Source organism: Atractosteus spatula, chromosome 3 (assembly GCF_055471065.1).
Source record: "Atractosteus spatula isolate fAtrSpa1 chromosome 3, fAtrSpa1.hap1, whole genome shotgun sequence".
NCBI classification, from domain to species: Eukaryota; Metazoa; Chordata; class Actinopteri; order Semionotiformes; family Lepisosteidae; genus Atractosteus; species Atractosteus spatula.
In genome coordinates this window covers 50484716-50502605 of record NC_142708.1, presented here as the reverse complement: position 1 = coordinate 50502605, position 17890 = coordinate 50484716, and the positions used below count along the sequence as shown (strand labels likewise).

General features: G+C 41.2%; 1 protein-coding gene across 4 annotated transcripts in view; it reads right to left on the bottom strand.

The window, feature by feature from the left end:
- Positions 1-1523: 1523 nt before the first annotated feature.
- map3k1 (mitogen-activated protein kinase kinase kinase 1, E3 ubiquitin protein ligase) overlaps positions 1524-17890 on the bottom strand; it is a 59034-nt gene continuing 42667 nt past the window's right edge. For all 4 annotated transcript variants that reach the window (XM_088911711.1, XM_088911715.1, XM_088911714.1 and 1 more), the window contains exons 7-20: positions 17603-17724; positions 17204-17285; positions 15767-15953; positions 14896-15186; positions 11856-11977; positions 11248-11339; positions 10320-10512; positions 8510-9773; positions 7809-7961; positions 7068-7230; positions 6643-6774; positions 6227-6369; positions 4739-4870; positions 1524-4127 (exon numbers count right to left, since the gene is read on the bottom strand). In XM_088911711.1, the coding sequence (XP_088767837.1) occupies positions 3978-4127; positions 4739-4870; positions 6227-6369; positions 6643-6774; positions 7068-7230; positions 7809-7961; positions 8510-9773; positions 10320-10512; positions 11248-11339; positions 11856-11977; positions 14896-15186; positions 15767-15953; positions 17204-17285; positions 17603-17724 (3226 nt within the window). In that variant the 3' untranslated portion in view covers positions 1524-3977. The remainder of the gene's footprint in view (positions 4128-4738; positions 4871-6226; positions 6370-6642; positions 6775-7067; positions 7231-7808; positions 7962-8509; positions 9774-10319; positions 10513-11247; positions 11340-11855; positions 11978-14895; positions 15187-15766; positions 15954-17203; positions 17286-17602; positions 17725-17890) is intronic.

Below are 17890 nucleotides of genomic sequence, written 5' to 3'. Positions count from 1 at the left end.
ATTTTAATAAGGATAGATTAATTGGACCATGTGTGTCAGGACTCACTGCATTTAGTATGTTCCCAAAACATGTAAACAAGTGCGCCCAGTACGCTTCAGACAGACCCCACGAGGTGCTAACTACAAAATTTGGATCATTAAATAGGATTTTAGGGGGCAAAATTTATATTATCCAAAATATTGCACCAAGATATACTGTACCTTTATCTACAACATTTAATTCCTTCTAGTACATAGTAACCATTGCTAAGTGTTAATATGAAGCCCTCAATAAAAAAGACACAGAGGAAGCCAGTTCCTCTACTGAAGGTCAAACAGAGCATGCACTGACAACCTCAGCCCCCAGGGGGTAGTCAATAGCTGCAGAGATTTAAAATAGGAACATAAAAGGAGGCACAGAAATTTGTATTGTGATTGTTCTGGAATGTAGGAAGTCTGTCCTCTTTAAAAATAAAAACATCTACAAGACTGGATCCCTTTTTTCTCTGATATCAATAAGAATGACAATTTATGAATATGGAAAATAAAACACAATGCCTTGTTCTCTGCGATTTTGGAATCTTTCTACTAAATGCCAAGCTATAGTTATATGGGACCAAAATGCAATCTAAAATAACTATGTAAATCTACACTTAGATCTATACCATGTCTCTAGCAAGGGACTGAGAGATTAAAAATGTCAGCAAGGAAGCATATTTAAAGTATGGATATACAAGTTTGAAAAGAAAGCATTGTTTAATTTAAAAATGCTGCAAAAGTTGTTTGCTTTTTGACTCGTTACATTTTCGAAAAATACTAAACAAACAAAATACCAATTAAGATTAATTACTTTGTTGACAAGCATGCCTAAGATCTTGCAAAGACTCCTTAATGCTTTTCATTATATCTGAGCACAACAATTAAGAGCAAGGAACAACTGCTTGTTGTTTTTAGAACAAATTCTTTAAATACAGATACTGCATTTGTGATTTCAATTCTGTACAATAACAAACACTCAAGGGTCAGAGGCCATTTTTAATTATTCTTACATGTAGATAATACTGTACTTATTTTAGTGGCTGCATCAAGAAAAAGATAGGCTCTCTCAGCAAAGCCAAGCTACTGTTGAACTTCTAACTGTTGATCATCTCTGGTGATCAAACAATAAAAATGGCCTCTAAACATCAGCATGATAATGGTCTTAAACTGTAGTGTATTAAAACCTAAAAGGCTTGCTGAATATTAGGAATATTTCAATAGTACTCACAACTTACAAGAGTCCTATTAGCATCCCTACTTTTCCTTAAATGTGCAGGATATCGTGAAAGTGTCAAGCTACCACAGTGCCAGCCTGTGATATCATAGCCTCCAATCATTACACAGAACTGATGGGCTACTGATAGTTAGGGCCACACAAGTGCTTATTTTAGTAAAGGACTCATAAGTATAACATGCAGAAATCTTCCCTAAAGATCAAAGTCCCGAGGGTGTTTAACACTGAAGTAGAGAACCAATCCTTGGGAAACAAAGGCATGACACAAACGTTTGTCCAAAATCTTTTATTTACTATAAAGACATACACCAAAATAAAGTTCAAATTATGCTATAAAATGCTTCAAATGGGGTAAAAACTTCATAATAATTAAAATATCTTGATATACTTAAAATTACAAAGGATACATTTAAGCCAATTTTTTTCTTAACCCAGAGATTTCTTGCTTGCACAGTAAGGTGCTAATAGACGTTAGCCCTTAAGCCCTGGAAATCTTCAGAAAAATAGTCACATAGCATATATATTGTGAAAGTGAACTTTGGTAGAAGAAAATCTATAGGACACCTGAGGTAGTAGAGACTGGAATAAAACAGCAATAGACGTTATTTACAAATAAAGAAAGTACCAAGTAATACAGAAACAGCACAAATAATAATTATACATGAAAATTTCAGTCCAGCTCCGATCCAAAAAGCAAATAAGATCACATCGCATCTTCATTGAAAATAAAAAAAAATATCACAGACCAGCAAATTGAGGGAAACAAGCAGACACAAAGAGAAGTCAAAGGCAACATGATTTAAAATAATCACAGGCATAAAAATGAAGTAATACTGATTAGCTGAGGTTCATCAGTTTTAAGAATCTGCCAGAAATTACATTTTTCCAGTATATAAAAATGGCGAGAGTGCATAAATTTAAAGCTCATACAGAAAGATTTTAAGATAAAACAATTACCCAAAGCAAAAAAAAACAAAACAAAAACTTCAGTATTTTGAAAATAGTTGTACAAAAGAACAGGTCAAGTACAATAAGTTTAGCTACCAAACTTCACATTTACATTTTAACTCTTCAAGCTTTGTCAGCTTGTTCTCAACATACAGAAATAGAAATTTGCATAAAACTTTCAATTTTCTATAGAAAATTGTGACTTTGCTTTTCAATTATATAAAATATATTATTGCCCCCTTAATTTCACTAGAGGTTCCAAAAACAAAACCAATGAAGTACTCACTTTTTGTGTTCTCAATGAAAACTGATCAAGCACCATTTGATTTTTTCCCTAAACAGATTACAATTAGAACAATACTTGAAGAGTTAAACTTTAGACAAAATGATTTAGGAACATGCTCTATATCCTAGCAATGTATGCTAAAAAATGTCAACGAAAAGATGTCAATAAAAGTATTGTAATTTACTTCAAATACTGTACCCAGCAATTTCTTTGCCAAAAGGTTTTTTTCCCATAATGTGGCATTGTTTTCAGCAAAGCACTGAAACCACACTATATGAACAATGTTTTGGTGAAATACTGAACTATTTCTAAACACATTGGGCTGATGTTTCTATAGGGTGTGAAATGGTCAATAGCAGTCAACATTTAACTAAAGTAGTAGTATACTCAGGAGAAACAGCACCAAAGTAAAATGACATGTATTTTAACAGTAGGAAGAGTATCTGATTTGAACTATTATGTTAAAGATTGCTTTCATAAACGTTTAAAATGACATCTAAAGAAGTCAATTGTTAACTCGACAAGGCTCAAATGTAACAGTGAGATCTATAAAAACAGCAGGATGATTACTGCAACCTGACTTTAAAAAGCCTAGCCTCAAACTCCAAATTACGTAAAACGGTCTCAAGTTCAAAGGCTAGCTTTGATAAACAGGATCCAAGTAACACTCAAAAGTATAAATGCATTTTTTATATTATGTATTCATACATACAAAAAAGGGATTTGTTCTATATAAACCTCCAGACAGTAAAGAACATCTTTGAAACGTTGTCTTTCACATTCAGCATTCTTAAAGAGCACGTATCTCAGAATACCCCGTCCCTGAAAACAATTCCATTTACAAAACCAGGTGTAATAGCCAAAACAGTAAAACGCACAAATCAATTATGTATATGATCACATTTAAAATAAGTGGTATACATAAAACCAGATGATTTTAACAATAAAAAGAACCATCTAAGGCCTTATTTCCTAAAAATGCAACAAATAAAAGGATGGACAGTGATGTACTCTGAACTGTACGAAAGAACATTATACCCTACGCGTCTGAACAATGTTCTGCAAGCACTATATTCCAATGTCAAATGTATGCAAACGTTCTCGATCAGGGTTCAACATTTGAAAGATTTAGACCTCAGATTTATTAATATGGCTGCAAAAGTGCTCTAAACTAAAAAGGTTTGCCAAGGAATTGCCCTTACAGAATGTATTTTCTTTTGATTACAAAAAAGGCTTCGGCCTAAGATAAACGCTGGTCAGCAAAGACCAATGTCACCCTCTTACAAGTCTCTCGAACAGGTCTTGCGGCTTGTTCGAGCTAAGTTACAGCAGTTTCTGGCCGTCACGCAAGGGGCCCGTTGGGGGCCCCGCAAGCATTGCTGATTTTAAGGCTCATACGGCGCTCGGAAGCACCCCAAGGCCACGGTCTGGCATTCCTTGCCTTCAGTAGTATTTTGGCGCGGAGGCTGCTCTTCGCCTGGGCCCGTCCCTCTACCAGCTGAGACGGAAGACGGGGTGCTTGAGCAGCTCCCGCGAGGGAGGCCGGTCTGCCGGCTGCAGCTCCAGACACCGCAGGGTCACGTCCCGCAGCCCCGGGGTCAGGTGGGCCGGAATCGTCGGCGCACACGTGGCGCTGGCAATCTGGCCGCAACAGAAAGATAATAAAGAAGCACATTCCACCATTAGGGAGGTTACCCACATCTGTCCCCCCCCTCCCCCGATGTGTGTTTTATCATGTTTAACAAGAACTACAGCTGCAATTATGTTTTCTTTTCTTGGGCTCAGTTCTTCATCTCCTCAGAAACCTTTGTTCTTATTCAGCAGAGGTGGATACTTATACACATGGTTTCTGAGACTTGCGTGTGCCAAGCCAGTACCAACTGGAAGCCATTAATCAACTGGGAGGGGGACATAAGCAGCACGGCTATAACTGCAAGCTCAGAGGAGCCCAACAAGCCAAATGGATTTCCGCTATGTGGCAAGTGAAGGACTTGCCACAGGACACTCCGGATTACTCCGACCCACCTAACCCTGGCGAAATGAAGCAAAAGGCACACCATCCATGGCCACACACCCAGATACAAACCAGTGGGCTACACTATAGGACTCCTTTACAAAATTAAAAAACTGATTCAACACTGCGTTGCAAATTGGAAGTTACATCCAAATCTTGCATTAAGTAAATCTTCCTGCCTTCAGAAACGACCAGGAATAAAAAGACGCTACACTGAGGTTCTGTTTCTGCTGCTTACCTTGAAAATCAGGGCCAGGTGGTTTGAGTGCTTCTCGGCATTCCAGGGAGGCTTCGCGCAGGACATCTCTATGATGGCGCAGCCCACACTCCACACATCGCAACTCCGGCCGTACTGCTGGCCCCGCAGCACCTGGAAAACACCTCGGTCAGACGGGCCGCGGGCACAGATGGGCACGCCCCAGGTCACAGGTGTGAAGACCTGCATGCTCACCACGCAAGAATTGACGGCTAGCGAGGGTACACAGTGTTGCAGTAAGCACAGCTTGCAACAGACGTGAAACATTTTATTGTGATGAGTTGTTTTTGACAGTTTCTCAAGCATCAGAGGGCCCACACATCGATGAAAGACAAAACCAGAGAGCGGACGTTTAGGGGACTGTCGCCTCAGTGGAATGAGACTGCACCATTCAGGGGAGAATTAGGGTCAGAGAGTCACTCTCGTAGGATTTTCTCGGCCTGTCCACGCCGATCGCCTTGAAAATTCATATTAAACAGTTCCAAGACCGCAAACTTACTAATGTCCAACAAAAAAAAAACACTGAAATAAAATGACATTCTCTTGTTGATCTGTAAAACTAATCTTAAAAATTGAATAAATGTGGCTTAAGTGTGATGCAGTGCTACAGAAAAAAAATAAAGCTTTAATTTATCTGATACTATAGATATAAGATATATGATATATGGCACAAAAGTTCTTACTAACCTTTCTTAGTATTACTTTTGTTTTCTTTGTGTTCCTTCATCTTTGAACACATATTATATAACAAATAATGAAAATCTATTCAAAGACTTGCTTCTGGCAGAGATCTGTATTTAATTAAATTCAATCACTAAATCCAAGCTTGTGAAAGTTGATGAAAAAACTGCTTGAGCATTTTATTTTCGGGGAGAAAGCAGGCTGTTCTTTTCTCAGAACAGGCACAGCCAAATGATTTCTCCGCTAATTAAACATGTTTTGGATGACAATGAAAACAAGGGATTAAAAGGCCATTTATTGCTGGCATCTCATAGGGATTTCAATTTTCTTTTTTCCCCAAGTTACTGAGAATTCTCAATCCACTTTGACCAATTCCCTAAAATACATGTGATTCTCAAGTCTACATGATTAGCTGGATTTCCTAAACCTTTGATTTGATTATTAACATTTGAAAAAATCATGGTTAAAAAGTACACTGGCTCTTCAACTTCCAAGACGCCTACTACAGTATGCAAATAGACTTGAAAAATTAAATGCACAATACTGTCTCCCCACTGGTATTTGTTCTTTTAATACTGGTTTTTCACAGAACCGTATAAATATACTCTTTGATTCTTTTGTTTTGTTTTATGAATAAAGACAAGTTCATTTACATATCTAAAGACTAATTTATATAGTTCCCTTAGCTAAACCTACTCAGATCCAAAACTAATAACAGGCCAGGACTATATGCTTTTATATGAATAAATTATGAAAATATCTTGGGGAAAAAAAACTTTTTTTTGTTACCTCTGGAGCCATAAAGGCAATTGTTCCTAGCAGCTGGCCCTGAAACTCCCCCGCTCCAGTGCCCTTTGATGCCAGCCTGGCAGCAGCTCCAAAGTCGGCTATCCGTAGCCTTTGCCCTGTGCTGTCAATCAGCAGGTTGGCACCTAAGATAAACACAACAGAAGGGCTGGTGGTTAGCGTAGGCCACAGTGAGGGAGTGGAGCCCCCAAATTCCAGCACGACCCCCCCCCCCGTCGAGAGCGCCCCCAGAGAGACAGGCTGCTCCGAGGGTGCCGCTGGACAAGGCCTCTCAACCGCACTCTGGGGTCAAGAGGTCACAGCCAGAATAGGCCCTTGCCAGCCCGAGCTGCTGCTTCTCTCAGCCGGAAGCACCAGCACCTCTTCAGCTCCTGTCTCGGAGCTCAGGCTGCCCTCACCTTTGATGTCTCGGTGGATAATCTGGTTCTCATGCAGGTAAGCGAGGCCACGCAGCAGCTGCTCTGTGTAGTTGATTATCACCGGTTCCTTGAAGGCGCCGTACTTGTTCAGTAAATGAGAAACCGAGCCACCTTGAAGGAAGAGACAAAGACTTAATTCAATTTTAACAAACTGCTTGATTAGGCCACCCTGTTCATCGGGTGCCATTCTGTTCATCAAGCAAGGCTTCTACGAGAACTTAAACTTCCCCTTGCTTTTCAAACAGCCTTTTTCCCCCAGCACTTGTAAGACTAAGTTTTATTACCATCACCATAAAGAGAAAAGAAAGTGCAAATTTAGACCGGGAACACACAGCAAACCCAGAACACAGTTTACTGAGGTTTGCTTTACTTCCTGTATAGCTGCCCCAGGGCAAGAGTCTCACCTGCCATCCACTCCACAAACAGGTTGTAGTTGTTCTTCTCGCAGGTGGCGCCAAGCATGCGAATGATGTTGGGGTGATTGAGGTGGCTCATCATCCGGATCTCTTCTCTTAAAGCTTCTACAACCTCTTCCTGCTCAGAGGATGTGTTCCGGACATAGGTCACCTGAGGCAGGCAGGTAACAAGAGAAAGGTCATCACGTTAATAATGTGCAGGTCCCATGGTATACAGGGGGTGAAAAACAGGTAATAAAATGCATAGAAAGCTGATTATTCAGCAGAGCAGCTCAGCCACCTTGAAGCCTGACACTGTCAGACCTCAGAAGCTCTAAGACCAGTAATGAAGAACAGGCTGCTGCTGAATGAAGTGCTGATTGACCTGCCCTCAGAATTTCCAAAAGCAGCACTGTCCCTTTATGGTGACTGGAGACACTGCACTGTAGGAGACACCAGCCTTTGGAGGAGATGCTAAGCCAAGGTCTGCATTGGTCATTAAACATTATATTGCACTGTCTGTAAGAGCAAGGATATTAATCTTGGTGTCCTGGCTTAATGCAACACGTAAAGCACAAGGAACTGTAAATACGAGGAATTAGCAACAAAGGTATGAGCTGGGCTGTTTTTGATTTTATAAGCATATCTTCACACATGATTTATTGAATTAATTTAGCAAAAACAAATCTGGGGGATCAAAACTGATATAGTGGCATCCCATCACTATTCTCAGATGGAAATCTAGGTTACCTGTTTGACAGCCATCAGTGTGCCGGTCCCCACATCTTGAGCCTGGTAACAAGATGAGAATGCTCCAAGGCCGATCTGCTGCCCTTTGAGCCATTCTACCCCCTCTCTGTAGGGGTACTTTGCTTTGGTATGTCCAGGCAGAGTCTCTGGGGTCTGCAAATGCATGAAAAATCATGTGTTTATTAAACCTCAAGTTTTAAATTCTAGAGCAATTATAATTACATATTTATTTAAATAATAGAGTTATTTACTCTATTTGAAATACAGGAACAAATCATAGTGTCATAAGGCATTTTACAATGCTGTCCACTGTATCATAATAGAATGGATATTAGGCATAGTATATGCTTCCTGGCTTGCATGAAATGGTATTTAAAACTAGTCAGAACCAGGGAGACCTTTTGTGAAGAGTTTTATGGTGCTGCAAAGCTGGGAAAGGCAACAATCCTGGCAAAACAATGATTTGGCAGCTCTGTCACAACAGACAACTGTTTACAAAACAGACTGTTAACATTATTTTCACCATTTATCACTGATGCATGAAAACCAATTGAATACAAGTCATGTGAACACAGACATAAAAGGGTGTTTTCTGAGATCACTAGCAGGAAGGAGAAATTTGTTTTACTTACAACAACATTTCAAATTTACACCTTTTTGTCAAAAAATTTCTATTAGATTAGCAAACGTGCAAGACTTACGTCCACCTGAATAATGATAACATCCTCTCCTTTGTCGACCTGGAGCTGTGGAATTGTGGGTAATGCATCCTGGGATGCCGACATGGCCATAACGATGGCCAGAGCCTCCTCTTCCTCGGCCTCCATCTTCTCCTTGCACTTCTGGTTCTGGTCCATGTCGTCGGCGTAGGCGTCGTCAGTGCCGGCCCGCTCGGGCGACAGCACCGCCACCTCGGACCTGAAGGTGACCGTGCTGTCACTGGGGGTGATGGAGGCCTCCAGCAGGTCCTCCATACTGGAGTTGAGCTCTGCCGAGGTGTCCAGGCGGAGGTACTTGTCCTCCACGGGGGTGAAGACCGTGTCCTCGCTGGGGATCAGTGCGCCGCTGCTGTCGGCGTGCGAGGCGTCTTTCAGGTCCAGCTTCAGGCTGCTTTTTGCAGCTTCACAGAGCTGCTTCCCTCCGTCGCCCGGGGAGGGGCGGGAGGGTTTTGGTCTGTGGATCTGGCTGGTAGGCAGGGGCCTTGACTGGGTGAAAATGGGGGACAGTTTTTCAGGTTCTTTGTGTGCTTGTGTGCCCTTCTGGACTTGGAGAAACTTGCGCTGGGAGCCGGGGGACGCCGAGGCCAGTTTGCCCTGGATGAAGCCCTGAGGTCTTACCTTACAGTTCTCATTTAGAGGGAAAGGTGGAGGGTGAGAGGCAGAGGGAGAGGGAAGAGTTGGGAATGGACTTGGGGACTGATTTGATGAGGGGGAGTTCAGACACTGACTTAGAGGCCTGGTCTTTGCCTGAACTGGAGCCTTTGGCTGCTCAGCGGTGGCACTTGGCCCTGGAAGCCCCATAGAAATCCCAGCCAGCCGTTCTGTGATGTCCTCTGGACTGATTCCAGGTTTGAGGTCGGCCAGGCCTCTGGCACTCCTCCCACACAACTGGACTGTGTGGACAGGGGTATTGTTTTCCGTGACATTTGGCGAGTTTTGGGGGGCTGCGGGCTCTACAAATTCATCGTGTCGTCCCTCTCCAGTGGGAACATCCTCCATGCCCAACTGAATTGCTTCTATGATGTCCATCTCTTCCGCTATGGCCATCAAGCGCCGCCTCATGCGCGCATAGTGCGTGGAGCTGGTGACACTCAGCATGTCCAAGAGTTTCACAAACACGTGAGGCACCCTGGCGACCATTCTTGCCGCACTCAGGAAAACCCTCCGGGACAGCTTGCCGACCATGGAGTGGGAATTGTCAATGGACTGCAGTGCAAAACTCAGGAGAGATAACAACTTCTGATATCTGTGGGAAGCCAAAATTAAAAGTCAATAAACAACTTCTGGTGTTTAACAGCAAACAGGTCGTCATTGACCAATTGCTCTGTGCTCTTTTTTTGTATTTGTCCTTCCATCATTACTTTGTTTCGAAAAGGAAAACCAATGTCGTAAAAACTAAAAATGATATAAGCAGAAAGACTGTCAAGTAAATACCCACTTCTCTGGATGAAGCTAGCAAAGTGCAGATTTCATTATCTGGTATTCAATGGGCTAAGAGTGGCAGATAAGGCCATGTATCAGTGGAACACTATCTAAAGTTGCCTTTAGTCATTTAGTTATTGTGAATCACTTCCAGAGCAAAAACACATTATTATATGCTAAGGATTCTTAAGTCTGGATGGCAGTATTACATAATATATTACTATGACATTGCACTGCTTTATTATTGTTAGGACTTCTAACAGATAGTACAACAGGAAAACATTCCCATAAAATACTTCTGGTGCTACAACAGACAATTTCCCTGAACACGAGAAAGCTCTTAATGAAACAAAATCTTGATACACCCTACCTTTCCACGAGTGTCTCTGACTGTTGACTCTCCTCATTGGAAACAATATGAGGATAAAATTCAGCAGGAAATTCCAGTAAAAGCCTGTCAATCAGGCAGAGGCGTCCCAGCAGTGCCTGCCAATTGTTTGCTTCAGTCTGGGACCCCAGGATACAGTTTAAGACATAGTCCACCCCTCCAATACCTATGGATCCTGCAAAAACAGTTACAGAACAGGTGGGTCAGTTTCTGTTGTTTAACTACACAAACGTACAACCAAACCGAGGGTCTAGCTTGCACCTTAAACTACAATTCTACGCAATGCTGAATTTATCCAGTTATAAAATGTTATTCTGGACATTATACAAAAGATACAAATTCACAGTTTTATATAATTACTTACAAGTGCTACATAAATGAACAAATTCAATCCAGAAAGGAAAAGCGTGGGAGAGAATATAAATATACCACAGCATACACAGCCAAAATCATTTATATATAAAAACAGGCCTGTAAAAGTTTTAGCAATGACAAACGCATTCCATAACACAGGTGACGAAGTAAGCAAAGCACTAGAACCGAGAGTAGCTCAAAAAGCACTGTACTGCAGATCTTAAACACCCCACACTTACATTACTGCAGAGTAAAAAAATATTTTGTTTTTCTTAAAAGGTATATTTTGTGTTGCCATCCTACCCATAGAAATTTGCCTCTAGCAACATATGACTGACAGGTCATTCCTGTATGACCTTGGTGATTGATTCAGTTCAGTTGATTCCTGTATTGATCATGGTGGGTAATAATTCAATTTGGCCACATTCAAGTTTTAGAAGAGGTGGACTACAGCACATGTAAAAGTACATCCTAACATGGAGGGAAGGTGCTCAAACTGCAGTCAGTGATAAAGCCCAGGTTCATGGCTTTCCTGTATTCAACAAATAAATCTTACCTGCTTTGAGGATTTCTCTGCCAACTGCCAGTTCTCCAACCTGACCTTTACATAGCTCCAACAGTGTGGAAACTGACAGCTGACTTGTGCGACTGGGAGAAGAAATTTTAAAATTACTTGTCTGTTCTGAAAATAGTCAAAAGGTGCAAGGTAATTCAGGAACCGAATTAATCTGAAAATCTATAAGTTAATTTCTTAAATCGCTATATTCACTCAACACTGATCCAGCCATTCAATGTGTTCAGTATCATTGCTATGTTACACCACAAGATGTCGCCACTATCAAACAGTTCTTTAGAACAAGAGGTTTGTTCTGTACAGTACAAATATTCAAATTAGCACAACTTTGAACAGATGATTGTCAGAGCAAGGAAACTCTGACACAAATACAATCAAGAACAAGACCACCTGCAAGACAGCAAAGTAGAAGCACTGGGTTTGTAGCAGGAAGCTGGATGGAAACAATTTGAAAAGGAGACCTGTGGAACAATCTCAAAGAGGCTTTCATCCCTGCTGGGGGTCAATAACGCTAATGATGCATATGTATTGAAACAACTCAGTTACGGTGCCCCACAACCAAGACAGGAATCTGTTTGCTGGTGATTTACCTGTTAGCATCTGCACATTTCACCAGTATGGTTTCCACCACAGGCCTGAGGAGCTGCTGCAGTCGGCTTCTCTCTGACAGTGTGTGGCAGGGAGTATAAACCAGCATGGCTCTTAACGTTTTCTGCAGCAGAGACAACAGAACTCTCATCAGAACTCAGGATAGCAGTAAAAAACTAACCTGTTCTCACAAGGACAAAATACTTTTGGTCACTTTAATATGTGGTGGAGAATAAATTGTAAAACATTTAGAAACAAGTGCAAGCTGAGTTTTTAACATTACTTTCATGCAAAAGTCAATACTTTTGTAAACTATTGTTGTGACAACTTACATTATTTCAGTGAAAACTGACCTGCAGACCTTAGGAACTTGAAATTCAGAGCCAACAAAGAAATAATTAATAAAAGTAAACACATTAGCAGTATGTTAAGAGTATATATTATAGACTAATATGCAGAGGAACATTGTGAATCTCATCATTGAGTTTCAGGTCAAGATCTGAATGTTCCAGCACAACATCATAATCTACATTCATATTCAAACAGCTTCACTGAACAGAGTAAACAGTGTTTTCCTTTGTCGTAAAATGTCAAATTATACAATTCAAATTTCAGCTGGTAGAGGACAACATTTTTAATAAATACTGCGATAGAAAAAAACCTTCTCTGGCTGTCCCTCAGTTGTAAACAAGCCCAACGTGGCAAACACTGCTTAAGATCATTATGCCTTAAAGTGCTGCTTCTGGAGTTCTGATAAAAGCAAGTGAATTTTGCAGCCTTTATTCTAAGGGCACATGTGTAGGCTTCATAGAACCCCAAGGCAAAAGAAAAAAAGATTTTTGTTATGAAGACTCACTGATAAATGCAAGAGCAATTAACACAAAGAAAAGCCTACATATGGCAAAAACTCAGCTCCTTGCAGGCCAAAAGCAGCTTTTTCACTGCAGGAAAAAAAGTACTTTGTCCCCCTGTTAATGGAAAAGAATGCTCACAATGCAATGGCCAGCACGCTCTGGCTGTTCAGATTCAAAAATCACGCTGGGAGCAGTGAATTAGTGAGAGCTGCCAATGGGAACGGCACCCAGGTTCAACAGTAAACAGCTCTCGGCTCTATAGGGAGGTCCATCTGTTTTCACAAACCTGCCCTCGCTATTTCTGGAGCGCTTGCCACGCGCACTCAGCGCAGACACTGGCATGAATGGCCGGCTCCAGATCAGTCTCTTGGACAACCAGCTCTTCAGAATCGCCAGTCTCACAGGCTGCTCCTATCCATATGACAGGCTGTTGCTTGGTTTATATTAGTCGGGGAAGGAGAGTAATGTTTGGGAGTGTAATGTCTTATTTTCACATGACATACAGTGAAAGGCCATGTCAGCTGCATTCATGCTGGGGAATAATCAGCATTATGCATACCATGCTACACACTGAGCAAATCGAGTTCAGCCATATAGATAAATATGCTGGATAAAAAAAGATGTCATTTTCAGAATTTCTACCATCACAATTGCAGAAGTATATTATGAAAGGACAATACTAAACCCAAAACCATTACTCAAAGTTAGACTAAATGCTGTCTGACTAATATGCACCGTAGGAAAGACTGGAGAAATTAGAAGCAAAATATTCCCTGCCCATGCGAGTCCCTTTTTGCCCTACATAAGTGTGGCATTTAAAATTGTAAACTAATTTAACTCATTTTTCCAATAATAACAAAATGGTTTTATTTTACAGCCTAAGTTGCTAAATATGCACCTACGTTTCACCACACTCTTTTTCAGCTCAACATAAGCAGGCTTCAAAACAAAGCGGTGATTAAGCGCTCTGGTCCTCGTTCTCCCGTCAACACTAGCCTTTTGCTAGTTATCTGCAGCAAAAGCTACCTCCCTTCTTCACTCCAGCAAAGGAATAAGACTGCAGCCTCTCTGCCCAACGCACGCCTAAGAACCTTAACAGACAATACTGTTTTGTGTGCAGAAATGCCAGCCACTGAAACAAAATGCCGCAAGCAAATGTCAAGCCCTCCAAAAGCCTGAATACCATAGAGGGTTGATCTACAGAGGAAAGTAATTAGGTTAGTAACGTCTTCTGGTCTGCCTTGAAGTCCCAGCTACTTAAAAAAATGACAGAAAAGCGTGAGAGCTCTCATAATTGTACTTTAAACCCTATTTATAAAAATTGATTTTTAACTTTTAAGGACATGATTAATATATAAATACGATTCTCTAAACGTTCCATTTTAAAAACACGTGGGTAATGTGGTACTTTTCTTTAAACCTGCACACATTTCAGTTTAACTCGGGCATCTGCACAGATCACTTCGACTTCCTGCTTTTTAAATGATCCTGTCCAGATGAATCAAATGAAATCTCAAACTCTATCATGATGATTACTTGTTTTGTAATCTGCAAAACAAGCCTTTGAATGGCTATACTTGAGCACCAACATGTAACATGGTGTAACATGAACAGTAACATGGTGATGGCTTGTGCTTCTAACACAATGGTCTCAGGTTAAAAAATGTATCACAAAGGCAGAAAAATGATATTAGAATGTCCATGAATAAACATAAGGGATACTGCAATGTAGGCTAAAATAAATATATCTAAGACAAAAATGGTAAAATTCTAAACAATGAAGGGGAAATGGGTGATATAGGAAACAAGTATTTCTGGTTTCACCAAGGAAGAAGTCAACATTTATCACACAGTGGAAGGACAGTTCTATATTGTATGGAATCGGCACAGAAGTCTGACAAGACTCTTTCGGGTTCTAGTAGGAGTAATAAATTGCATCGTCCCAGTATTCAAGTCAGCTATATGGTGATACAAACTTCAGGGTGGAATAGCCTGACACATCTGGGATATCAGAGATACCGAAACTATTTTGCAAAATGTAAAGTTCTTGGTACAATTTTGCTGTTAAGAGGCACCACGGACTGCACTGCTCATCAGCCAGCAAAGCGCCTCATGGCAAGACAGAGGTAAAGACACATACAGTCACACTCTGCTCATTCTGAACCGGCAGCCGCAGATCGATACGTACCAGTGCAGCAACGTAGACCTTGTAGACGGGGTCGGCACACACCATGGAGAGCACCGAGCAGCATGACTCCACCACCACGTCCCCGGAGACTACGCTCGGAGAGGCGCCGGCCGCCGTGTGGGCGGCGGCTGCCCCCTGGCCGCTCCCAGCGGCCGAGCAGGAGGAGGCCGTGCGCTCGCCGTTGGCCAGCAGCAGCGCGCCACTGACATCGTGGGACAGCCGCCGGAGGGCCATCTCCCGGATATTCCAGTTCCTGGAGAACAGGCAGCCGACCAGCTCCATTCCAAACACCTGGACACGTATAGCAAATGGGAAGGAGCCACATTAAACCTGCAGCTGCAGCCCAGAGTGCTTTAATTGTGTGGAAAAACAGAATTCTAGAAATTCTAGAAACGTTGAACATTGCACTGAATCAAAACCTACATCGTAGGTATTCGGAGTTCAGCTCAATTCTTCAGATCTCTTTTACAACAAAAAGGATCAGCTATGACCGGCTAAACCTACTGGACCTGCACTTCTTTGTGACTAAAATGTTTGGCCCAAAACAGTAAAGACTATGGGACGGTTTACTCAGTTGAGGACTCTTAATTATTAGGATGTGAACAACACACTTTGTAAGGCCAAAGTGGGTCTTTTCGGCTTTATGTTATTTAGCCTGAAGAAAGACAACAAATAAAACCTCTGTGCCTTTGTAAATTTTGTAAAAGATGTACAAAATAACAGCTGAAAATCAAACTGTGAGCAAGACTAATAAGCAGAACACAGCGTTCCGGGAAACACACAAGGTTTGGGGCTAAAATCTCGGGCCTCTGCTGTTTTTCCAGATACAATCCATTTTCCCCTGAGGGATCCCAGCCCTTTGCTGTTTTACCTTAATCCAGGGCTCTGCCAGCTCTTTGTATGTTAGGGGAATCTGCTGCACGCCATAGTGAGGCAAGTTGAAGTCACTCTCCTGCACTCTCCTCTGGGCATCAGTGTGAGGCGAGTACTGGTGTTGAAGAGACTGAGTGTGACCCTGTCGAAGTGCAGCACTGTCCAGAGTGCTGGATGAATCATGGCTGTTAAAAAAAAAACAGTTTTCCAGTTAAACGACATGAACCTGGAGAACTTCCTCCACTGACTTTTTACAATATCGAAGACAAAAAAAAATCTCCACTGCACACGTGGAAAGGTAACATTTTCCCATTGCAACACATTCTGTTTGATACCTATTGATAAGTAGGTATAAATATGTGTGTGTGTGACTATTATAGTTCTCAGTTCTAATTCAAGCATTCATTTAGACCTTGAAGACAGTGAATAGCTGAAGAAACCCGTGAATAACTCTAATGCAGACAAGGAATGAAATCATGGTTTCAAATGACAGCTTATGAAGAAAAGATCATTTTTGGCTACCCTCTCTCACTGCTGGTCAGGACAGACACAAAGTGTTGGTGCCTGGCAGTCTGACTATATGAAGAGAAGCCAGCTCGACAAGACAAAAGTCTTGATTTAGAAAAAAAGTAGCTTTCCATAAACCACACAGATCCTAATTAAAAGGAGAGCTACCTTATTAGGAAACGCAGAATACACATCATTAAATGAATCACATGTTGAAAGAAACAGTGCAAAACATTCTATTTCAGAAGGCTCAGAGTCCACATTCTGTTATTTTTGTTATACACATTTGTTGGGGTGGTAAAATGGCACCATGAGCAACTTGACATATCAGATGTACTCTTGTAAAGTCTTAGGTCACTAATATAAGGCCTACAAAATATTAATAGGCCAAGAATTTCCACCACTGACACATTTTAAATTAGACTCTAATGGTTAAACGGGAGCACAATTAATTTCATCCTCTTGATGTAATCAAAGGGAGGATTTATAGAGGAGGTCTAATTTAGTACTGTTGACTCTCACATTCTTAGCCCAGGGCTTTAGTCTCAGCTGTTAACCCATGTTAAGTTCAATTCAAAAGGTTTAACACCACAAGAGAACCTGGAGATCTTCCGCACTACTCATTAAGTCCACTTTGTTGCTGTAGCTTTATGAAATTTGGCTTACAATGCTTCTTTTCTACTGGGAAATCTTTTAATTAAACAGAATATTAAGCTTTGGAAGTTGAAGGTCATAAGTTATTTTTATCCTTATATGAGAAAAATGTCAGCAATGATGAAAAATGCCCTTTGCCTATTGGGTTTCTGAACTGAAATTACAGAGACTTATAGACACCAATTAATGGCCAAGAAACTTGAAACTGCTGCATCTTAACACACAGTAAGTGTCAAGATTCAGACGCCTTGTTTTCTGAAAGTGTTGCCTTTACCTGTAAAAATCGTGTGATTTCCACTTGGCTCTGCAAAGGGGACAGATCAATGTTTCACGGTTCCGTCTACATTCTTCAGCCCCTGAAAATCAATACCGACAGACATCATTAATGTGTTTTGCACAGAAGACAATTCGTGGCTACCTGTCAAATGAGAGAGAGAGATTAAAATAATGAAACCCTGCAGATAGAGGTGCTATAAAGGTTACTGCATTGCATTACACAATGTCTGAGCATCCATTCTGACATTAGGGCTAACAAACAAGTGACCATGCAAAAAGTTTGACTGCACCAAAATTATGGAACAATGCAGATGAGCAACAGATGACAGCTACTTTCTGAAGGTTCATTCTAAAGATACTGCTAAATGCACCATTTTAAGGCCTATAACTGACTTACAGATAGACATGCAGTGATGATGAAGCTTGTTCCTGCAGCCTTCTTCACAGACTGTTAAACTCTCTTCATCTAGCATGTCCAGCAAACAGATAGGGCACATCTGCTCTTCTTCATCCTTCATGCTGCAAGCCAAAACAACAGCACCTTGAAATTACCCTTCAAATCCAAGGACCAAAGGACAGAAGTCTATCATGCAGACAGATTTTAACAAAAATACAGTTCAGTCTCTATGGCTGTCGTCCACGTGACCTTAATTAAGGCAGTGATGACTTTTTAATAAGTTGGTGA